The sequence below is a fragment of the Pyxicephalus adspersus genome, chromosome 5, assembly GCF_032062135.1.
Source record: "Pyxicephalus adspersus chromosome 5, UCB_Pads_2.0, whole genome shotgun sequence".
Taxonomy (NCBI): domain Eukaryota; kingdom Metazoa; phylum Chordata; class Amphibia; order Anura; family Pyxicephalidae; genus Pyxicephalus; species Pyxicephalus adspersus.
Window position 1 is genome coordinate 8,856,562 of NC_092862.1, and position 25,885 is coordinate 8,882,446.

General features: G+C 37.8%; 1 protein-coding gene across 2 annotated transcripts in view; it reads left to right on the plus strand.

The window, feature by feature from the left end:
- Positions 1–4,449: 4,449 nt before the first annotated feature.
- SLA (Src like adaptor) overlaps positions 4,450–25,885 on the plus strand; it is a 30,227-nt gene continuing 8,791 nt past the window's right edge. Inside the window, exons 1-5 of one of the 2 annotated variants that reach the window (XM_072410643.1) lie at positions 4,502–4,601; positions 20,014–20,244; positions 20,401–20,484; positions 21,543–21,642; positions 24,497–24,583. In XM_072410643.1, the coding sequence (XP_072266744.1) occupies positions 20,427–20,484; positions 21,543–21,642; positions 24,497–24,583 (245 nt within the window). In that variant the 5' untranslated portion in view covers positions 4,502–4,601; positions 20,014–20,244; positions 20,401–20,426. Of the gene's footprint in view, positions 4,602–20,013; positions 20,245–20,400; positions 20,485–21,542; positions 21,643–24,496; positions 24,584–25,885 lie in introns of both variants that reach the window. The other variant, XM_072410642.1, reaches the window with a different exon arrangement.

Here is a 25,885-nt window from a genome sequence, read left to right on the forward strand (position 1 = left end):
ATTAGGACAGCACGAGATTAGAAACAGATTAGTTTCCATTCTAGAACTAAAAGTCCCCAGATTGATCAAAAGCTGACTAATGCTTATTATGAAATGATAAGCTTACATCAAAATATTAATGTGTTTTATAAACTGTATGTACACTTCCAAAAATCATAAAGTGTTGTGATACAAATTCTGGATGGTTTTCCTGCCTGTCAGTCTCACCTCTATATTTTATTGTTTACTGAGCTCCTACCCAAGAACAGATTGTCTGTTCTAGCTCCATTAGCTGCATATTTGTTCCACGGGATGGAAGACAAGAATGGAACCCAGAGACATTGCCAGATCCTGTTTATCCAGACAGGTTCACTTTGAAGGCAATGCTAACATTTCCTAATAAAGCTAAAAAAAATCAGACTAGCAGTATATATAACTCAAAACACACCCACAGTATATCCTTGTCTTTAAGTGTATGTAAACTGTGACACTTAGTCTCTATAGGAGTCAGGGCTGTCCAGTCCTTGGAGCCAAATATAGGCCAAGTTTTGATAACCAGATTACTTTTCCGACTTTATAACCACCTCTTGTTAAATGTTCTGCTAAGAAATACTAAATTGTGGCCCTTGAGGACTCAAGTTTGACAGCCCTGCTCTAATCAATCTCTAAATTGCCTTTTTATAGCCTATAATGATATCATATTCTGGCACGTGCGTCCTCTGTATATCTTTATGGTGACCTCTCTCTTTACCACCTGTTGTAAAAAGATTTCCCTTTGCTTTTTTATTTTTGGATTATTTTGGTATCATTGCCATTACCAGCTCACCCAGGAACTTGCCCGCCTGCTCCCTTCGAAGTCTTCCTTTAATTTTGAATGAATTTCTATAGTATCAAAATTCCCGGAATCATGAAATCAATCTTTCACCATGATAACCAAGTAACCAAATCTATTCTCAACCATGCCAAATCAGTATTACAGTTTCCAGAGAATCACATAAATGGTAATTAATTACAGTGGCAAAGTAAACAATGGCAATGATGTTTAGTGTATCCCTATAAACCCTGACATAGCCATTCTATAAGGAGGATAGTGGTGGCATTATTGTGGTATTAGAAATGGAAAATGAGTGAGTAAATTGAAAAAAGGAACACTTGTTTTTGGAGCAAATTGAAATCGAAAAACAAAATTATTATAACATGTTTAATACCATTAAAACCCACCCTCCATGGGTCATGAAGAATGGATCATACCAATTATTTCACCAATCATTTAGCCACCTGGAACAGGTATTTTCGTCATGTGTTCTGACACCACTGGATTTGTCCCTGGTCCAAGTTGACAAAGACAGGAATAGCTCATGCATTGAGACAAGTTCACTTTAAAACTTGGTCATCTAAATAAAATAATGTAATAAAAGGTCAGTTGCCCAAAAATTACAGTCAAGTTATGAGCTGGATAAAATGGGCCACACACTGACCTTTTATAACCCTGTAGTATAAACTGTTTGAATTGCCAGTTACAGCTTCCTCTATCTTGGAGTCTCACATGCCTCTCTTGAAAATTAATGTGAACCCTAAATGAATGGCTCCTTCCTGATCGCTGGTCAAATTTCGCTGAGCTGTGCAGGTGAGGAAAACACAACATTCCATGTTTCCCTTAGGCGTGCCAGGAATGAATGAACTCTGGCATGCCTGCACAGGAATTATGCCATCCCAGCATGGCCAATCAAGATGGCAGAAGAAGGGGGAAGGGGGAAAAAATGGCACGGCCATGTGTTGGAATTGGATAGTAGTGCAAATTTAGCTATAAATATAAACATAAGATTTTTTTTTCAATAATGTATTCTGCAAAATATCAAATATGTAATTATGTACTGTGGGAAGTTCATATTGTCTTGGTCTCAGAAGCTGCTATTCTTCATCCGTTCTAGTGCCCTTTGGGTCCCTTTCCCATTGTATTTTGTATACATGTGTGGAAGCCCGAAACATTTTGGACAATTGAGAATAGACTATAGAAATCAGCCTCGGACAGAGAGGTGTTCTCATACAGATGTGCTCAAAGGGTGTCAGCTTATTCGAGAGATTCACCCCAGATATTAAAGACTTAACTTAATGCCTTAACTGGATATAGCAAAATAAATCACTATTCAGTGCTCTGTGGGTCTCACGGATTTCCTCCCAACTAATAATGGAGAGCCTCCCCAAAAAAAGAGTAAACCGTTCCATACTTGTGGGAAAGCCACTAATTAAAAGCCTCAGGTGAATCTAGGCCTGGCTTAAAAAGTGGGTTTCGCTGCACTGGGAGAAGTGGTAAATGTGGGGATATGAGACCTGACGAGTACCTAGTACCATCCCAGACCTTGAGAAACTGTTGCAAATGGACAACTATAGAGGATGGATGCAACTTCAGGGGAAGCCATGGAAGCAAACTCACTGGTATTGGGAATATTAGGGAGGCTTCCAGAGATACCCAGGACGGCGCTCTATGGCCAGCAAAATGGGAGGTTATCAGGGTGATTTGAGCCACTTGGTAAAATTTCAGAATATTAGGTACCCCCCCCCCCCGAGTTTTATGGGCAAACATAGTGCCACGTCTAATTCTGGATCGTTTTTTGTTCCAAATAAGGGAGAAAATCTTGTGCTGAAATGCCATTAATACGCTATATATATTTATTTTATTAAAAAAAAGGGCCTGTAGAAAAAAATAGGTCATGGTTGCAAACTTTTATGTTGCAGGATATTTGAGCAACTGCTTATCAAACCCATATTTCTTAGTAAAAAATACCCTTTAATACTTGCTTGCATTGTTGGTGTATTTTATATTTGGACATGGTGGGGTCTTTTCATGTTTTTATAATATTGATTATATTTTTTTTAACTTTACCATTTTTTTTACTTAATTTTAAGTATTATTAAAAGGGGGTTGAGTCCCCAATGTGATAGTATTGTGCAGGCACAGGTTATATTTATTGACACATCATGGGTTTATTGGAACCCCATATGTCCCCCATTGCATTGTGCCTTAACAAATCAATCCTGTTATGTGACAGCTGTAAACCTAGAAGATTTATGGGTTAGAAGCAGGTTTGTGATCTTTCCTCAGTGTTTGCTCTGGTCATCCTGACAGCAAGTCTTGTGGTGGAATGAGAGCTGTAGAAATGATTAGGTGGCTTTAAAGCCCTTTAAGGCCAAATCACATAGATGGAATGAGGTAATACTGTACATGCATGGGTTTGTGTGTTGTGCTGCAGTGCATTTTAGATTGAATATCACCCAATGAACATATTTATTACAATAAAGCATACCTGGACCAGTGGGTTGTTTTACATACATGTGGGACTCTACCTCGAAGGGCAGCGATATAATCCTCCCCTAGTCCAAAGATGGAGGTAAGTTTGAAATATTTGGAACTTTTTTTCTGTGCAGCTACATTCTTCACCTATATAGGACAAGTTTCAGTATTGCAGTGGAAAATCACACATTTAGTTTCAGTCACATGGCAAACTGCTGATATGCGCCCAGGAGCGGCAAACTGCACAGCAGGTTTAACGTGTTGTCCTTGTAGTTGTAGTACAGAGAAGAAATACAACCGGAAGAAGCTGCACATACATGCAAAAAATGATTCCCAACCACTCCCATTTATATGAATAGGAGTGTTTAGGACCAAAGTTGAGTGAGTGGTAGAATGCTGTGGTCAACGACAGGCCTGAAATGGCCCTAATAGTAGGCACATATAGTAGAGAGGTGGACCCGGTCAGCTTAAGCAAACCATCCAGAAAAGCAGAAAGTCTACTTTAGGGTATTTAGGATGATGGTGCCATAAGCAATAAGGGGGTCATGGTAAAGGCTCCAAACTAAAGTATGTACAGTATGTATGAAGTTCGGCCTTGTCAACGCACACATGCTACACATTAACTTGCATCTGTTAAAGGAGTACACAAGGGCTGTCACTAATACTCTTGGATTGCTATCCTGTCCCTATGACGTCTACAAAACTTGCCATTACCCTGCATGTTCAGCCCTGGACAGCAAAGGTTCCCCTGAACCCATCTAAGCGCCATATGCAAATTTTGTCTTGCACCCAAAGTCAAAGCTGTGGAACCGTCCCCTTCCCGCACCCTCCATGCAATTCATATCCTTCAGCAACCAACAAAAGTGTATGTGCATTGCACCCTAAGATACCAGAGATTCACTATGTCACTATTTGCATATGGTGCTCACTGTTGGGTGCGAATGGAACAAAAAAACCTGCTTTCATTTGTAGGTAAATTCAAATTTTGTTTTTCGCTATTAGCTCCATAGTTTCATTGGAAACTTGGCGCATTGGCAGACCATTCTGCAGATCAAGGTAAAGCCAAATATCATGGTTTAGCTAAAAAAGTGTTTTGCAGAACAGAACTGTCGAGTATCTCATTAAAACAGGAACTTCTCCGTAAACGCTGGAGACTTTCTTTGTATAGGCGGAGGAAGTTTGTGGCCTGTTTTGCAACTGACGTTCTGCCTGAGTGTGTCACTTTCATAACAGATGAACTGAAGGTGCCTCTCTGTTAGTCAACGAGCTGAAGATTGGAAGACCAACACCGCGCTGAGCGCCAGGCTTTGCTGCAATGAAATCTGCACAGGTCAGTCCTTACATTTCATTAGGTAAAAACATAGGGACCTAAGAAACTGGGGGAATACTCAGCACAAAGTCATTGTTTTTATGTTTTTTTTACAAGGTGGCAAAATTGTTTCCAAAGAAAATTCTTGTTTCAAATAAAAAACGATATTGGCTTGCAACCCTAAAAACGAATGAGATTCCAGTTTACTGCAGTCTCATTAGATTTTTTCTGATTTGTTGGTATTACATAAGCAAATCTGTTTGCATAAAATGTTCATCAGTCGTTTATATATATATATATATATAGATATAGATATATATTTTTTTTTTTTCTGAACTAATTTTAAACCAGAGCTGAAAAAGTAAACTTTGTTAATGCTTATAATTAGATTTCTGTTGGATTTAGCAAAACTAGTAATATGCAAATGAACTCAATAATCGGTGGTAGGTCTAAAGCTGATTGTAGAATCTAAATATATTTGGGACGATCAGCTTCAGCTTCCAATCAAGAACGCCTATGTTTGGCTGCTTGTTGCACGAGACCCATAGATGCAATCTGTCAATAATATGTCATTGTTGAGGGAGGACCCCTGTGAATGGGCATTCATAGCACTGAGCTAAATTCCAACATTTCAAGTTGAGAAATGGAAGCTTGAAAAGCCTGTGCTGTCTTCAAATCAAATGCTGATTTGCTGTAGGAATAAAGACTGTTCACAAAGTAAATGAGAACAGCAGCATGTGTGCATTGTGCATGCAGCTGAGGATGAATTGCAATGCACATATACAGTGTGTTAGCATGCGTAGTGCATCACCTAGTGCATTGTGATGTGAGCAATGTTTAATTATATGCACGATTGTAAGCTCTTCTGGGCAGGGTGCGCTCTTCTGTGTCATTGTTTGTATCTGTCTGTCATTTGCAACCCTTATTTATTGTACAGTGCTATGCAGTATGTTGGCACTATATAAATACTGTTTATTATTAATAGCAATAATTAATATAATTAATATACGGTACATTTTTTTTCATGAACATGCATAGATGAGCACAGCTTCACCCAACAAACTAAGCTCATATCAGATCAACTTTTCATTATATGTGGCATGATGTATCTCTGCAAATCTGTGGCAAGATTCTATATAAGATGTTACACCAGCACTTCCTGTTGCAGGCTGACAATGCTAAGCCTCCATATTGAAAAAAGCATTAGTGTTGTCATCTTGTCAGGTAAAAGGGACACATGCCTGACACTCTTCATTTTGACCATAAAAATCTTCTTACAACTACCTTTTCTTCAGCTTTTTATAATAAAATTGAAATCATTTAGATGCCGAATGAAATTTAGTGCAAAAAATCATTTTAATAGTTAAAGAATAATACTTTAGTAACATTTCTACAAAACAATACATTTTATAAAGGTATAAATAAATATATATATACACAGAAAGAGGGTAAACTGAGAAAAAAAGAGAGACTTGGATCTGAAAGAACAAAATCGGGGCAGTTGGGTATAAAAGAGACAGTCCAAATCCATTGACAGTAAGGAGGAAAAGTTCCTCCAAATACTGGGTAGTCGAGAGGCATGAAGAAGAACTTCCCTCCCAGTCTGGGGCAATTGGTAGTTATAAAGAGGGACAATCCTCCAAATCAGGGATCGTTGGGAAGTATGAGGAGGAAAAATCCCTCCAAACCAGGATCAGTTGGGAAGTAAAGGGAGTAACAGTCCCTCCAAATCTGGATTACTTTGGTATATATGAAGAGGAACAGTTCCTCCAATTCCAGGGCAGTTGTGAGGCATGAAGGACAATTCTTTTAGTCTGGGGCAATTAGGAGTAATAAATAAGTACAGCTCTCTTCAGCAGCGACAATCGGGGGGTATTAAGAGGAAAAAACTCTCCAAATCAAAAGCAGGTGGGATTTAAACCAAAGAACATGCCCTCAAAATCAGGGTAATATTCAGTTATGAAAAAAAAAACAGTCCCTCTAAATCAGGGGCTTTGGGAAGGTATGAGGCTGGGTGGTGTAGTATGTGATCTCTTTTATTTGGACATTGGTCTTCCTATCTGCTAGCACTCTTATGCATGCAAACACTCAATTAGAAAAGTGTGCATGGGTGGCCGATAATGCCAATTCCCATTGCAAGACACTGGCTTTGCACTGTCAACCTGGAAGTCATGTTATTGGCAGGATCTCCAAGTAAGAATTGTATTTCACTATCCATAAGACAAAACGAAATGTAGATCTAGGTTTTACATGAACTTTAATTGATCATTCTCCTTTCGTAATTTGGCACCAATATTATTTGCAAAGTCTTATATTACACTGCCCTGCTGGCTGTTATTCATTTTGTCACAAATAAATAATTACACTTCAAAGCCTATTGTCTGGAGAAGTGTAAAACAATTGTCAATCATCTTAAAAAAATTTACCAAAATTTTGGTGCTGCTTAAAGACCCCCAGATGATCGATCTGAGAACAACTCTGTGTGATGCATATGCCTGAAACCTTAAGGAATGTGGCAAAGGATTATCATTTATCGCTCTCTGATTATTAAAAAAAAAAAAAAATTTCAGAGCATGACATGACATCACGTTTCGCATGAAGTATTTTCACATATTAATTGCCGGGTTGCCTATTCTGCGTAGATAATATTTCCACTGCTAAAGAATAATATAACTTTCCTGAAAATTTAAATTGGTATCATTCAGGGCAGAGCAGGAATTACCTTTTATGTAATATACAGAGTGTCACGTTTTAATGAGCTTGTATAAGTTTTTGAAATATCTGTTTTGCCCACCAGGAAAAGTTAAAACATCTTGGCACAGAGCTATTACAGAATAATTACCTCCATGTTCATGTCTCTTGTTCTTGTTTCCCAGTGACAACAATTGATGGTTGTACAGCTATTATATGGACACGCCAAGAGCCTATTTATTTTGGAAGAGTATATAGGGATTTTATATAGGAGAAAAATGATTACTCTAAAGTGTATGTAAAGCAAACTTTTTTTTAGTTCTGAAAAGTACAAAATAGCATGACCGAATGTTTGGACATCATCAGAACTTCAAGTCATAAACGGCGAGAAACTTTGTTACATAAATGATCTATATTTCTTTTGGAATTGAAGCCCAAATTCTCATGTAATGAGTACAGTTAGTTGCAACGGGTATATTTGGGATGAATACATAGAGACAACTGACAGGTAGGGTTTTTTGGCAAACAAATTCTTATATTTTAACTAATCCATATCATAGTAAAAAACGAACATGGTTTGTTTACATATATATTCAATTGATACTTGGTACCATCTTATTCCTTGAGGTTCAGTAACTGCTTACTAGACAAAGGTCACCTACGTGATTTTGCTGTATCTCAGAGTAGCATATGCCGATTAGCAAACCATATGTGAGAGGAACACGAAGGAGTGCAAATGTTTTGCGTGCAGCCTTGTTACCCAACGCGTTTCGCCCTTTGTGGGCTTCCTCAGGGGTAGCTGGGGTCTTATAATGCAAGTTTGCCTATGATCTAGGTATATTCATCAAACTTAGAGAAATATTAATATAATGTCATAACATGTTCTACTGTAAAACTGCAAGTAAAACTGCAGTCCAGCATGACAGAGATAAGCAGATTCTGGGTATGCATTGAACAAATACGGCTTCCCCCACAAATGTATTGAACTATACATAGAAAGAAGGCATTTTATACATCAACACATTTGAATAATGTTTCATAAGACTGAATTTTCTTACAAGGTTTTGAGTTTAAGGCTTTGTATTAGTGGTAATGGTAGCAGTTCCCAGTTGGTGGAAGGCTGCCAGCTGCTAATCAGTCACAACGACCACCACTTGTATGATGGGTGGCTGTTGGGTGGTAGTGTTGGCCGTAAATTCATGAAAAGTTAATAAAAGAAAATGTGCGCTCTGCTGGCCACACCATGCTTGGATACCCAACCTGAGCAAAAGATCAGCAGCCCCCCATCATCCAAAGCCAGAGATGACTGGGAGAAAAGCAGACTGAGCATAACAGAGCAGATTGTAATGGCAATGCAGGAATAAAGACATAACCATAGCAGATGGAACCTTCCACATGCCTACAAATCCTACCTAACCACCGACTGGGCAACTCCTGTGGGTCCTACACCAAAGCCAAGTAAAGCACTGGTAAATGACCATTTACCACCCTGCAAAGGAAATTCGTAAGTCAGTGAGAGATATTAGTGAGGGAAGCAAGTAGGAGAGAACCTAGGAAATGGGAAGTTGGAGGTTGGAAAGATTGCAGGAGATCATTAAGGATTGTGCAGGAAATCCTTCAGGATTGTACAGGAGATACTTCGGGATTGTGGAATCAAGATATATATATATATATATATATATATATATTCTGTACTAATAGTATCTGACATTGAAGTTTGGTTAAAGGCATCAAACAGCTAATCAGAGGTGACTTGGGGGATGTAGGGTAAAGGAACAGCAGGTGGCTTACAAGTGGGCTTACTGATGGGCTTGAATGTGGAAGGGAGGAGAATTTTATTACATATTGGTGTTAATGTGGTGTTTCATAGCCATTAAAAGGGCTTCATGGTGGCTTTTAAGCTAGGTTAAAAAATGTGAAAAGTGTGATCATGCCTACAACTTACCCAGTGTGTCCAATATTGACATGCCTGTCCTAAACATGTTGTCCTCTTAACGATAAAAGAATAGAAATTAGGTTGGCCATCTGAGTGGCCATTCATCAAATACCCTCAACTTCCCCTGTGACTCCTCCATACAGCCAAACCTTTTATGCAACATAATACATTTGAAAGCCTAAGTGAGAACAAGCTCTATAAGCTTGTATATGTATTTATTGATTGGGTTTTCATATACCTCAAAATGACCCATATTCAAACCAAAAAAAAACATTACCTGCTTTGTGCTGACGTTTAGCTGACGTTTGTAATATCTTTTTGCCTGACATCTGTTTTTGTATCTGTGTGATATCACTGTGGTTTTCATGCTTAGTAGCATGTGAAAAACAGCTTCAAAAATAAAAGCTGTAAAAAGGTGTCAATTCTATATTTCATCTTACTGTAAACATCTAAAGAAGAGGTTTCTTTACTAAGAATTCTCATACAATAGAAAAAGATTTTAAAATAAGAAGATTTTAACTTATGCTTCTATCAGCAAATTTATAAAGGTGCAGATCAGCACAGGCCATCAATTCTCCATTTTTTCTGCAGAAAAAACAGCACTATGAACATTCTTAAAAGTAGAACTGCCAGGATCATTTCTTTTTAAATGATTTCCAGTGCACAAATGAATTGGTGATCACGACAGTTTTATACAACTTCTACAGTTATCAAATGGCGATCAGCATGGTTGCCAGTTTACAAATAGCTGGGTGGCATTCACAAAACGCCATGAGCCACATAAACACGAGTGGTGTTCATTTCAAGCACCCTGATCCCAACTGTTTTTATGTTTCTAAAATGAATGAAGATTGGGAGTTCAAACTTTACTTGCTGCATGGTTGTTTTACGTCCCACGGCAGCAAAAGTAAATTCACTCAGCCAAGCAAAGACGTTTTGCTAGTGGATGTAGCCTATGGGTCAGGTTCAGACCATCTCAAAATGCAGTTCAGATCTCATAGAACCAAACATTAATGTTCTTCTAGATGGTTAGCTACCAGCCACCTCATTTCAGCATTGGCCCTAGCCAATATTTTTTTTGGCTAAATGGCCACCAAACTGAGCAGAGCGACTCTCATTAACGAATGTGTTAACCCTAACTAATGTCATCCTCTTTTGTATGTTTGTGATCTGTTGGATAAAAAATAAAAAGCATTTTTCTGTGTTTTGAGAATTTCAGAAGACCTTCTCTCTATTGTATGGAGAATAGGATAGGGGGACCAATTCTGTAGGCTTGTCCTAGGTTGACAATTCTTCTCCTCCATAAATAAATTAGTAAAAAGGCAATTCTGCTAAAGGAGGGAATATACTTACTTTCCACAGCATAATATTACATCTCTATATTATATATTGTTTAATATATTGTGAGGGGTTAAGCTCAGGATTGCCTTTGCTGGGGTCAAAGGACACTTGTCTGATTCATCCAATTCAGATCACACACTGAGGTAAAGGTGTTAAGCTGACTTGTAGTCAGGTTTATTTGAAGGTTGCAGATAAAATAACAAAAATAGCAAAAGAAAACCTTGCCTGTCCGGCACTTAATATACATCTGACGTTCCTGTCTATCAGCTGGAGGGCTTCTCCCTGTCAGCTCCAAACAAAGGTTTCAGCAACCTTCTACTCACTTTTCAGCTTACTCACCCAGACTGACTTTCTGAGACTCTCAGCCGAGCTCCCTTACAGACCGACTGTCTGTGTCTCCAGCAGAGCTCACTCACACAATCCACCTGGCCTGTGTCTTCAAACAAAGCTCTTTGCAAATAGAGCTGCACTGACACAAACCCCTGTCTGTGTCTCTCCAAGGCAAGCTGAGCCCGCACAGACCCCTATCTGTGTCTCTCCAAGTTAAGCTCCTGACTGAGCTTCTGGTTATATCCCCACCATCATTGCTTCTTCATTAATTATTCTTATTAATTATCTCCCAGGTGAGAGTCTTCCACCTGCTACTTCACACAGGAGAGGAATCCTGGGCAAATATATCTACCTTCCACCTAGAATCCTGCCTTGGTGTCACAATATATATAAATATAATTGAAAAGGCAAACTTTCCTTTTGTTATGCAAGTATCACTCTGATCTGTTGGTACAATGATTTCCATGGGTTGTACTAACTTTTTCACATGACACTATATATATACACATATATATATATATATATATATATATATATAGTAAAGCCAGCCCCAGACAGGAATACATTGGTGGCCACTTTTAAACATAGGTTAAACCAAAATGAAATTGTACGTGGGCAGGTGACAAACCTCCAGTGTAACCAAAGACACATGAAATGCAGCACGCCAGCAACAGTGTGACATAAAAGGTGACTTTGCTAGATAATGGGTCCTTTTTTCTTCAGGTAAGAGATTCTAGCATACTAAAGGAAAGCTTAGAGTTGAATTCTACTTTTTAGACCAGAAGAAGGAAAAATGGCAGCTGTCCCTATAGGCTTATGGTGGATATATACTGAAGTACCAATATCTTAAGTATTTGAATGCTTTAAATGACTCTGCGTGTATTATTATCTGTAATTCTAGAAAATGTAGCTTTATTAGACAAGACCTGAATGTACTAATTTTACACTAATGACTGTTCAGAAGACGTATTTAGCCCTCTCCCATATAATGCAGCATGATGTTGGTCAGTAGGGCTGTCCAAAATATTAAAGGACTGGTATGCAGGCATAGGGTGCAGTATTCAAAGACTTGGGAAGATAGGCTATTATGAGAGTACCTGGGTGATCAAACAAATCTGGAATAGATTACAATTTATTAGTAGGCAAATATTTTCAGTCCTGGACCTGATTCATTGCACATTTGCTTGATCACACAGGATCTTCTAAGATAGTCCATCTTCTCCAGTGTTGGAGAACTTTAAAAAGTGAAGCCTTAAGATGTTGATTGATAAGATCTTGTTACAATATTTCTATAATATACTTGAAATGATTGATGGAAAACTTACAGTGTTAGCTGAACTTTTTCTTTTTATTTTGAGATAACGGTCAAGCATGTCCAAGAACCAAATGGCCAATCGAAGAGCTGAGCTTTTGTTAACTGTTGCACACGAAGTTACTAATAAGAAAAGTATCCCAATATCTAGAGCTGTACATATCTCTGCTTTCTGGTTCTTTTCAAACCACAGTAACTTATTTTTATCACGCCAGACACTAAAACTGTAATGAACAGTATATCTTAAAATAGCACCTAGAGGTTTTGTGTGTAGACTTAAAATTGTAAGCTGTCATGAGTTTCCCAGGGCCATCAGAAATTGTTCTTAAACAGTTGACTCAATTCAACTTAATTGTATTTGGTTTTCACGCCAACATTGCTGAGTAAGCTCTAGAGTCCAATTGGGCTGTATGATTGTTTCATTAAAATATGGGAAAAGATACAAAAAAAATTGAGAATTGCAGTTAATGGAGAGGTTTTATTGAAAAATAGACACAAAATAAAAGCTTTTACCATAGAACATAAAAAAAAGATTTGATTGTTGGAGTATGTTCATGATGGACGCTGAACAAAGTTGGGATTGAACATCACCAAATTTCAAGGATCGAATCATCAAAAGTGAAATATATAATAAGAAAGGCTGGGGACCTGTGCACACAAGCTTTTGTTTTCTTCAGAACTGCTTTTCTTTCTATACAAGTCTATTGGAATGCAAAAACAACTTATCGCAACTTAGAAGATCAGGTCCATGTGAAAAGAAAGTCAGGTCAAATGAACTTGTGAAGGAATAGAAAGAGAAGGAACTCAGAAGCATCTCAAACTGATTTTAAATGTATCTCACTATTGTACCGTAGTTTTTTTTTAGTATAGAATTTTTTTTTACATGTTAAAAAGTAATTCTGTACATACAGCAAACACCACGCTGGCTCTAACAGTCCATGCCAGCAGTAGTTTTTAGTTCCTAATGCCTTCCTCAAAACTGACTTATATTCCTCACTGCTTCATTACACTGTGAAGTTCCATTTAACCAATTTGGTTTACCTTACTTGACAGTACGAATTGGTTCACTAATATCCCCTGAAGAAGCCCAGAGGGTGAATCGCGTCGGGGTTTAAGATCACTATGTTTTTTAAATTGTATACAACCTCATTTGTAACCGTTGGTTTTGCTTGACAAATCTGTCTATATGTAACTTTATAGGAGACCTCTATTTACGAAGTAAGACTCTGTAACCCCATGAGGGGTAAGGTCCGTAATTATGAGTTACACCTCTTTCTTTAATTTTATACTGTTTTAGGGAAGAAATGAAAATATAAATTTGTTGTGTGTCGATACACATGAAATCAGCATACTTGAATACCAGGACGAGTACGAAAATACAAAAAATAATAGGTAGTGCCAACAACTAAAAAAAATGCAAATAAATGGCAGTGAATCTTCCAGGTGGAGAATCAATTATTGCCATTGAAACACATAGATCTGAAAGATTTTAACCAGGGAATGCATAGTACATATCAGATTTACTTCTTTATAAATAGACCCCAATGAGTCCATCATTCACCACTTCAGTCATAAAATCAGTTTCAGTTGTGAAATTCCTAAACCATAAAGATACAAAAACATTTTAAAAAAAGTTAAAGACTTTAAACCAAACATTCACTGGCTATAGTGAATGTCAATAACTGGGTTTCAAATACATGCACCAGGGAGATTGAACTGCAGTGAATATCAAGAAAATATCAGATTCACTACTTTATAAATACACCCCTGTAAATCTGTTTTGGTGACACAAAATCTTTTTCTCAAACCAAATAATTTCCTGATTCTTAAAATGCTTTATAGGTGTCAGGTCTCATGAGAATCAATATTCCAGCCTGAAAGTGCTCTGTGCTTATCGTTTAGACCTCCGCCCTCGTCCTGTAATAGAATTGTTATTGTTTTTTTTACTAAAATTGTACCAAGAATGGAAGGTTTTGGTCTTTCTTTAGTTCTTGTATCTATCTTTAGATTGCAAGCTCCAGCGAGCAGAATCCTCTCACTTTCCGTCATCCCTTACTAGAAAGATGACAAAATGCAGAAGATAAGGCTGCCCAGATAATGCGTTTGTCATCTACGGGCAAAGTTTCACAAATGTATATTCATCAGAAAAAAAAAATATTTCTAACTTGCCATAGCTGCCCCCTTTCAAAAGACTTAAAGCAGCTGACCCCAGCAAAGAATAATAATAGCAGCAATGACTTCACTGTCCTTGGTTACTTTAGCATTAAGAACACACAGCACCCATTTCCCTTAAATATATATAACCAATGATGTGCTTTGAAATTAATTATTTTTGTCTTTTTTTTGTAAGTCTAGGTGACAATGTCATTTTGCTTATCACCTTGGGGCTTTCTTTTTTATTTCTAACTGTGAAATCATGTGCAACTGTGGGGTTTTTGCACTTACATTACACCTCTTGTTATGAAGGGTATTGTTCAGATATTTCTTTGTGTGGAGTGGCCATGGTCTCCTAATTGTCACCCAATCAGAAGATTAAAATGTGAACTTCAACTCCTACCCAACCTAACTTCCTAGCACCACCATTGTTCTGGATCATCTTCTTCATAGTGACAATGGTTTGTTGGCTACCAGGGGTGGATTTGTATCCAGTGGGGAGAATATAGGTCACAATAGCCAACAATGGCGGACTTAGCCAACAGTGGGTCCAGTGTAAAACTGACTTAGTACCCCCCACCAAACTAACTTGTAGCTATAGGAAGTATGGATCCCTCATGCAGTGGCACACCTTGCACCTCCCTTTGTCCACCACTGGTAGCCAACATACCATGACTTGCAGCTAAAAAGAGTATGGGGCCCACATAAAGCAGTGCACTTTGTATCTCTCTATGCCCACCCCAGGTAGCCAACACCCAATTCTCAATATCAAGAATATGGTTCAGAATGGAAATGTTGAGCCAATCTCATGCAGAGAGAAATTACCTTGAAAGAGGCTGCCAGATATCATAAGGTAGATGCAAAAAAGTATGAAAATTAGGTAAAAACATAGAAGTTGTTTGTCATCCATGTTGGGTTTAGAGCTTTGTGCAGGCGATCCATTTACCCTCTGCTCTGTTCTGTGACTATGGTATAATGGTGGGGCTAGGAGGGTCAGTTGGGTAACTTTTGAAGTTCACACATTTACCTTTTCTTATCGGTTAACGGAAAGAGGAAAATAATGTAAGACAGCTTCTTTCTAGGTTTTTCCTCCTTTTCCCCCTATAATATATTTTAGCTAGTTGTTATGCCAACTTCATTTCAAGACCTTAAACCATGGCTTTCATAAACACATTTACAATTAGGAAGAACAATTGGCTGTGGGTACATTATTCTCTACCTTCTGTAAATTGACCAAACAACAGGTCCTCTTTAAAAGACAAACTTTAGTTTAGAATCTGCAGTTCTATGTTGGCTTCCTATTGTTCACAGTTCAGTTAATGGAAACTTTTGTGAACTGTTATTCACCAACTTCCTCATTTGAGCGTAAGATGTACGCTCCCTGATATCACCGCCTAAATCTGCATATTCAGATCACCGGTTTCTGCCATGAAATGAGTGTTAGAGATAGCACTGCAAATCCATCTCTGAACAGCGAATAGTTTATTTTTTATTTACTTTGATGGCCAACCCAACCCAAAAAAACCACACTTCAGTTCTGGACAAGGGAACACTAAGATTGATTCTCCTGCTGCCATAAAGTGTGTTAACTTACAGTTAAGTATTTATAAGTTCATGATTATTTAAAAAAACACAGCAAATAAGCTTACTTTGAGGCATTTCTTATCCAATTTAAATCTCCTACTGGGCTGTCTTAGGTTGGGGTTCCCACAATGACCCTTTACAGGGTCCTGTAAACAGCAGGCTATTTAAGGAAAACTGATAGTGATATAATACTAAACATATAAAAAGTACCCTAGAGCTCCACCTGCAGGATGAATAATAGACTATTACATAATACACTGAATTATACCTCTACAATGAAAAATTGCAAGTAGGTTAGATTTTCTTTGCAGAAGGGACAGAAAAAGTCCATTCTGCAATAAAATATACCTACCTGTTCAGAATGTTTTTTACAGAGTTCTGTAAACCTCCCCCATTTATTTTGTCCTTAATAAAATAGAGAGAAAGAACATTGACATTTTAGGACAGAAGTAAGCTACTGGCTATCAACATGTGAAAATCAAGGGAATAAACCATGAAAAATAAAACTAATAAACTATCATATCTATGGACCTTGGCTCAGAGGTGTGCATGAAGTTTTCACTTTCCCCTCGTGTTTGCGAGGGTTTCCTTCAGGTACTCCCGTTTCCTCCAACACATTCCAAAATATGCAGTTAGGTTAATTGTCTCCCTCCCAAAATTGACCTTAGACTATTAATGGCATATGACTATGGTAGGAACATTAGGTTGTGAGCCCCTTTGAGGGACAGCTAGTGAAATGACTATGGACTTTGTACAGTGCTGCGTAATATGTCGATGCTATATAAATACTGGATATTATTAATAATGGAGTCTACCATCAATTCTGAGAGACTATGGGTTCTACCACCAATTCTGAGAATGCTTACTTTTTGATTGACCCTACAATGTTCTCCCTAATTTTGGGTCATTTGGACTGATTACTAACAAAGATCTTTACTAGGTTCCAACATTCTACACAGTCACCATATAATATCTGCTGTGATGTACACAATTGTAAAAAGCCAATCACCTGACACATTTGCATACCATAAAAACATTGTACCTAATGACTAATCAGTGCACAGTCCCTCGGTGATATAAGTTTCATTATGATGTGTAAATGTTCTTACATTAAATGCAGTGCAATGTACATTACCCATCTCTGCTATTACTGAAATATTCTACTAAAGATCTCACCCATGGGTGATATTAAAGTATAGGTGAAGTTATGTAGACTGAGTCACCTGTTGTTATATCATTGTAGCAATGAGATTTTGGTACCAAGATTACCAAATGCACCATGGTACCAAAACTATATCCACTCATTTATACTCTGGGAAAATGGATGGCAATGTGGGATCCCCTTGGCAGTTGAAAAAGTGGGTATGGAGTCCAAGCTGCAAAGATCTACCAACATTGTCAGTGATAAAGAACGGACACTGAAAGATTAGTTTAGGGGTTGTGTTTATTCTACAGTTGACCCTAGATAGTTCATGGATGCATGCTATGATGAAAGTGGGTGTGATTTAAACATATTTAGTATATGACCATGGCAAAACAGAGCCACATATGTACAACTATAATATTAAACATCTTTTGTCTTGAATTTAAGGACTAAGGTATCCAGCAACTCCTCTTTATTTATAAAAACACTAAAATTAGGAGAATAGTAACATTATTTGTAAAAAAAAAATCTGCAAAAAACAAGCTAAGAGGTGAAATAGGTTAATGAGTGGGTAAACAGGAATGATTCCCATACAGTAGATCAGCCCAATCATTTAAAAAATCTCTGATCCATCAGTGCATCCTCCGAAGGTTTTCTACGGAATCTGGCATGTTAACAGCAAACTTTTAGGTCACACTGCCTCTGCTGGCCACCTCTTTTATAGGTAAGAGACACACATACACCTGACTATCCACGAATTCCAAAAGAAAACTTGATTCATCAGATTAGGTCATCCTATACCTTTGCTTTAGGGTGCTGTTTTGAATCTCATGGGCCATTGTGGGTGTTTCGTGGTGGACAGTATTGGAAAAAAATGGTTGGAAAACATTACGTTTTTCAGCATTTTAAGCTCTTCTTTGGGATCGAACCAAATAAACCCCCTACCCACATGCATCAATGAGCCTTGGAGGTTTTTAGCTATCTCTACTTAGCAGTTCCTCTGTAGACCACTTTTGGTAGGTACTAAGCACTGCATACTAGAAACATCTCATAAGACCTGCAGTTTTGGAGATGCTCTGACCCAGTAGTTTATAAGCCATCACAATTTAGTTCAGATACTTACTTTGGTACATAATTCTGTTTTAAACGAATCACTTATTGTTATTTAATGCCTAATTTATCCCACTCCTTGACAAGTGGCACAAAAGGAATCATTGTTGCTCACTTGTCTTGGTTTTTAAACTTTTAGCTGATCAGGGCATATCAATAAAATAAAATCTAAGGAAACATCTGTTGTAACATTATACCAATATATTTATGAATGAATCTGCAAAAACTATTTGCAGATTTATTTACACAGGAGCAGCTTCTAGCAGAAACAGTATGGGACCTGCTGCCAAACTGACAAGTAGGTCCCCCAAATATACTCATGAAAGTGGTTGGAGGGAAATGCAACAGCCCAGCTTGGACACAGGAGAATAAAGAGTGGAAGACGATTATAAAAGCCTTACATAAGCTGTAAAAAGAACAGGTAGCAACCTGAATATATTTACATCTTTAAAAAAAAGAGTGTTGCCCCAAACAACTCTGTCTAGCTTGCCTTAGAAAATGGTGGCCAAAACCCAATTGCTAAGAGCAGATACCCAGGACCAGTATGGCTCTTTTTTGGAAATGGAGTTTGCAATATCATACCGGAAGCCACAAACTACAAAGTTGATGATGTAAAACTCACTTCCATTAGGAGCTCTTGCTGTGCAAAGCAGTACATACTGATTGTTTCTTCTAACCACAGTGTTTTTTATGTCAGCATCAACATACATCTTAATGAAAACTGTGCTAAAGGTCAATAAAACATTGTACAAGTTATATGACAGAGCCCATGAGAACATTTGTATTGTACTAGTAAAAGTTCTGTATCAAAACGGAGATACATTATGTAACCAAAAACGTTGTGGACACCTGACAATCACATCTATATGAGCTTCTTGGACAAGACATTTGCCATAAAACCATGATTTTCAATATAGAGTCAGTCCCTTTTGTGACCATAAGAACCTCAACTCCTCTGAGAAGGTTTTCCACAACTATTTGGAGCATGTCTATGAGAATTTGAGGCCAGTCGACCAAAAAGGTATTTGTGAAGTCAGGTACTGATGTTGGATGGGAAAACCTGACTCATAATTAGTGAAGGTGATCAATTGACTTGAGGTCAGGGCTCAGTACAGGCCACTTAAGATCCTTAAAAAATAATAAATGTATGTTTTCTACGTATATGGTATGTTAAGGTTATTTATATAAAAAGGGTTCACTTGCAAGAATGAATTGTACTAGAAAATGTTATAAGAACAAATTGTTGCTCTCCAGGTCCTCGGGATGTCTTGTTCTTGACCATGAGGATCATGGGGCTCTGAAGGACGGTCAATTGATAAGTTTTACAGAGCCCAACCAAACTGAACAACTTTAGGATGAATTGGAATGCTAATTATGAGCCAGTGCGTCTCATCCAACATATGTACCAGACTTCACAAATATTTTATTGGTTCAGTGGCCTCAAATTCCCACTGACCCTCTCCAAAATGTTGTGGTAATCCTTCCCAGAAGAGTTGAGGTTGATATGGTAACAAAGGGGGAACCAGCTCTATATTAAAAATCAAGGATTTAAATTGACAAACTTGTACAAGAAGCTCATATAGATGTGAAACAAGCAGTAAGGACTTCAAGCAGTAGGGACTCAGCTTGTCCCCAAATTGATTGGCAAATGATACACCTATGGAGGACATTGAAGTTTAAAGTGTACCCAGAGGGTAATAAGAAGTCTTTTCTAAGTCAAAGACTCTTTATTCCTAATAGAACTCTTTAAATTTGAGCTAATCCTTCATTAAGCTCATGGAGAACAGGAAAATTTGGCATTAATTGCATGCGTTATATTTCTACCCATCAGATATGTTGTGCAAGAAGCAGCAGCGAGGGAAAATCTGCTCATGTACAGTATCACCACTCCAAGGCATAACCTGAACAGTACTGCCAAGAAGTATAGATAAGTGGCATAATTTGTCAAATTGTCTTCTAAACGTAGGCAAAATGTGCTTGTAAAATAAAAAAATATGGTTTCTTTTAAATTTCTAAGATAAACAAAGCTTCCATTGCCCTGACAAGTCATCGAAAGGCCATGGTACGTTTAGAAACCACTTTAATCTCCATGATAATTAAAAAAAAAACACCAAATGTCACCCTAATTTACCCATTACTATTAACTTCAATGTATTTTGCACATGATGTTAAAAAAATAGAAAGAACGTATTTAATGCTTCGTCTTTCTTCCATACAGGATATACAACTTTAAAGAAAACAGAAATGGGAAACACCATTAAAAACAACTCTCCACCAGCAAAAATTACCCAATCTGACACAGGTCAGTGCAAAGTTAAAAAACGGTACATTTCATGCGTGAATCAATCCAAAGATCTCATCTAGTTAAAAAAACAAATAAAAATAATTAAGAAGTAAGTAAATAGGGAGGACAACTCCTGCCCGGGAATGCTGAGAAACTAATTGGGGGTCTTTGGGAGTTCTGGAAATCTGGAACAGGAAAGGTACCTGCGATGTGGCAGGAATTCTTCATTAATGAATCTGTGGGTTTTATCATACAGCTGTGATCCAATTGGAAAGAAATTGTCTAAAATACCATGGCAGAAATGTTTGACAGCCACTTGTTACATGGTAACTGTATAATTCTCTTATAATGAAAAATCTGTCTCTAACTGGTCAGTATATTGAATACCTTTAGCAAGCAATTAAATCAGGTTTAAAGTAATTTAAACAGTTACTGGATAAAGTTGGATTTTGGATACTAATGGGTTCAATTAGAGGTTCTAGCTGCCTAGGGTTACAAGCACAGACATTGAGTATGGCTGTACATACAAGCATATTCATATGAAACTCAGTACGATTACTGTTGGAGTACAACTACTCTTTTGGCCTCACATGCCTTCAATAAATTACATTTTACATCAATGGCATTCTAGAATTAACATCCACCTACAGCTTTTAGTTTTTTTTTCTTTTAGTGATAAACTAATTTTTAAGGTAAATTGCCATTTTAAAGGTCTTTATTAAATTGTATTGACAACTTTTTTTAGTGAATGCAGCAGAGAAGCTCGGTGTCTTTTTCATCCCACTAGAAAATGCAGAGGGGGTTGAATATATCACCCCCGCTAAGCTCCTGCAGATAGAGTTGTGTTGTCAATCTAAAGGGCTGTAGGTAAAGTATTTTACTGATAGGGCTATCAACAGTGTCACCAAACCAAGATTGGCAATGCTGCAGTATTGTGTTGCAATCCTATTAAACATTGGGCGGTATGGGGCGGTATGGGAAGCCTACATACATAACATATGTGATTTTATAGTTTGACCACACTTCAGCTTCAATGGAAAAATTTGATGCACTAGTTACGCTTTTTCATCTTTTAGGAACCGAAAGTGATTTTCTAGCTGTTCTTTATGACTATCCTCCACCGGATGTGAGCGAGCCAATCTTTTACTTTGGAGAAAAGTTGCGGGTCATTTCAGAGTAAGTAACAGTGTCTAAACTTTTGATAAATTTCTTGCCACAAACCACTTTTATGTTTCCTAAGCTAACCAAATCTTAAGCAAAGTTCAAACCATTTGGAAAGTTTAAACACTGGCGACAATACAAATGATTCTATCTTACACATAATGAATTCCAGCCAATCAACAGAAAAAGGCTGGAAAGTAATTAATTGGTACCAAAATACAAACACTGACAAGTACAGATATTTCATAAGCTCCGTTCCCGCCACACCAGAGGTGCCTCTAAATAATCACTGCCATTAAAACTGACCTGAGCTAAATCCATGGTCCCTAGGCATGGTGGTCCACAGTCTTTTCTCTTCTTTGTGCACAGGTGGAAACTTTTTTCAGGCGTCAAACTTTCTTTTTGCAAGATGTGCACATTAACTGTTTTGTAATAACACTACTTACATAGGATGGTAGCAATGGGGTATTGTCAGGAATCACATGCACACCTATAGTCAAACACCAGTCTCCAATACCTGGAAATAGTGCTGGCAAAGGTACTGGACAGCAGGCATAGGTGAACAAAACATCACTTAACAAGGTATGTGGAGCGAGGAAAAATGTTTTGCATGAAGATGGGTTTCAAACTCCTAGCTCTGCCAAAGGCTTTCTACTGACAAATATTTTAGTTTCAACTTCCTTATCCCTAATGAGACTTTCTCATCCATCTAATACAGCATTATAACCCCAGAATAAAGCATGTTTGGATTCAGCTGCCAAGATGAGTTGTTTGGTTACTTGGATTTTTATGATGGTTTATTAAAGCTCTCCAAGGCTGGAGAGGATACACTTTCATCAGTGAAGCTGGGTGATCCAGCAAACCTGGAATGGATTTCTTAAAAGTCATTTGTTATTTGTTAGCAAATGTTTTCGGTCCTGGACCAATCCATTCCGGGTTTGATGTGTCACTCAGTTTCACTTATGAAAGTGTATCCTCTCCAGTCTTGGAGGGCTTTAATACATCAGGCCCAATGCTTTTGGAGTGAAGAACTATTGGCATAGATTCACTCCTTGTGGGAAGCCCGATGGAGGATGCTGGTGGAGGATGAACTAAGAGTCAATGGTTGTAATACACAGACACAAGATCATAGACGGTGGTGAAATTTGGCTTTAGGGAGGTACCTAAAGTTAAACCCACCCCAGGAATAACATGTTACCTTAGGGGTGCCTGTTTGTCTTAAAGCAAATGACATATATACCAAAGAGGAAACATTCATTATTATGGCTATACTACTCAAACTTTAGAAAGCCAAAGTGCCGAAACTTACATTTTCATAAAGCCACTTGTTTGCCATGCAAAAAAGCATTTGGATTATGTAGAAGCAATACTAGAATTTGTAATAATCCCCAGGTCCATTAAGGGTCCATATACACTAATACATATAAAAGCATAACACTACACTGAACAGTCACATAATGGAAAATTGTTCTCTTGCTTGTGATAAAACAAGAAACCTCAAAGGCAGAAATGCAAATTCACAGCTCAGACTGCAGTGTTTTGCAATGCAAACAGAAAGCAATGCAGAATTTACTGGAACTCACACATTTTGCACATAAATTAGACACAGATTAGCATCACAGACATGGCGAGTTTTCATAAACCTGTTTTAAGCCTAAATAAAATATTATTGTAAGGGGAGAAAAAAAAAGAGGACTAACTTTTCCTGCTACTGACAGCTTTATGACATATCTACTTCTTGTGTCGAAATCCAATGATTACACCAATGTCAGATGAAGGCAATTACAACTGTAATTGTAAACATATTTAGGTTATTTATTTATGAGTTGGAAAGTGAACTCCCACCCTACCTTTATGCTGCCCTGGTATGGACTTGAATGCAACCATTTCCATTGGACATGCAGAGATAGGCCCATGGATCATGTATGTAGCTTCCTTGCGTAGCTTGGCAATCCAACCCTACTTTTAGGTACCCCCAGCTTTATAGTAAGGCCATAGTAGGGCAGGTATGGGAGCTGGAAACCTCAAATCCCCATCATTTCAGACCAGGAGTTGCAATACCACCCTAATTTACATAACAAAAAGAATCAAAATAACTATGGGACCTAAAATCATACAATACAATTTACAGTTACGTAGCATACAGTTACAAAGATTCTTTGAAAATGGAAATTTGTTTTTGAACATTCAGGAGCTGATCAGCCTCTAGAATCCCCTTCAGCTGTGCACAGCCTACCAATGGATGCTGGGGATGCCATAAATCCATGGCTGCACTGCAAAAGGGAAGCAGGGGCTGCTGCTATCTTAGTTCTCCTGGCTGCTGCAAATTACATCTCCGGACAGAACAAACAGTGTTTCATACTGCAATGGCACACATGGAGCATGGAGTCGTTGACCAGATGATCTCCTAACACTAACTAACTAACACCTGTTATTGATTCCATTCTAAATTTTTTTTTATACTAAAGCAAACCAATGCTCTAATACACCCAAGTAATAAACACCATAAAAAATGAACACCCTAAATCCAACACTGAATGCCTACAAGCAGGTATAATATGGGTCCATGCAGGATAGGAGTGAACCTGTGTGCACTTAGAAAATGCTTCTCTTAATACTGACAAATTGAATAAATCAAGGCAAATTTTAGACATAACGGGCCCAGGGTACATATGAAGTGTGCAAATGAACAGCCTTCTAGCTCCACTGCACCTCCCGCCATTCTGTCACTAGGGACCCTGGAGAAAGTGGAGGCCCAGGTAAATTGCTCATCTTGCCCTACCCTAAAACTAACACTACAAGTAGTACTACATTAAATTACAGGAGAATGTTTGCAGGTACAATAATCATTTTCTTTGTCTCTTTACAGTGAGGGAGGATGGTGGAGAGTGGTTTCTCTGAAGACCGGTCGTGAGAACTATATACCTGCAAAATGTGTGGCAAAGGTCTACCATGGGTAAGGGAAATTTTTATATGATCACTTTGCTTTTTATTGACAATAAATAAATAAATAAATAAGATAACACTATTGTATAGCTAATAATACAATAATTACCAAATTATTTATGTCATTAATAAAAGCTAGCATGGTGAAAAACACTACTACTAGTTCTGTGGACTGTTGACTTGGATCATGAAATGGAGTCATTTCCCCTATATCTTTCTATGTATCTTAGATCAAGTTCCCAGCTTTTCATATATCCAGATATATACTCCAGACGTATGAGATGAAATTTGCTATAAATGTCACTTTCCATTTGTGTGTAATGGTTGAGGATGGCGCATGTTTTTATTTTAGCATTAGAAAGGGGATATGAGATCAATATAACTCAAAGTGGTGAAGATGGGAACAATATGATCTATTTTTGCTTCTTGTATGGCCACCAAACCACAGCAGCAATGGAAAGAAATATGAGAAAAATATCCTATTTTAAAGCACGTTCCATTGCTATTTTTTCCATTAAATCTAAACAATCACCTAACAATGATATATATCAATAATCACAAATAATAACAATATCACAAGTCAAGGCATCTCTAAGCTACCCCAGTTACCCAACATACCCCACCCTGATCTAATTATTGCCAACACCTGCTACTGTTGGGCCATTGAGCCATCTGCAATATGAAGGCTCTGACATAGGGAAGCAAAGCAAAGAAAGCTCTGAAATGAGATTGGAGATTTCATCTTTGGACATTGCCCAACCCTGCAAATATTGGTTACAGAAAAAAATTTAATTTTTCCATACTGTGTTGTGTTTGTGTATTTTTAGGCTTGACTTACTTGACATTTCTGAGAATGCATAAGTGGTACTATATACATCTGTACTCATTCCCTAGAGTGGGGGGGGGGGAGATATCTGGACCCTCTCCTATTAATAGGGGCTTCCAGATTTCCAAAAGCTTCCTATCCACAGCTCCTCATGACAGTCACATTATAGGGGTGAGGTCCTTTCTCCTAACAATGACCAGCTTTGGAACTCCAGGTTTTCAAGCAAAAGATAATTTGTATTATTAACCTCCCTAGCGCTAACCCCGGGGTAGAAAAAAGTTGTGACTCGGTGTGAGTTGGGGTAGAAAAAGTAAAATTGGTAACCCCAAGTCACACTCGGGGTTGGTAAACCTATGGAAGGTAATACCCTGTTTCCCCGATGATAAGACACTGTCTTTTTTTTTTTGGAAGGCCAAAATATGCTCTAGGGCTTATTTTCAGGGGGATGCCTTATTTACCCATGAAGAAGACTACAGTACACAGTTA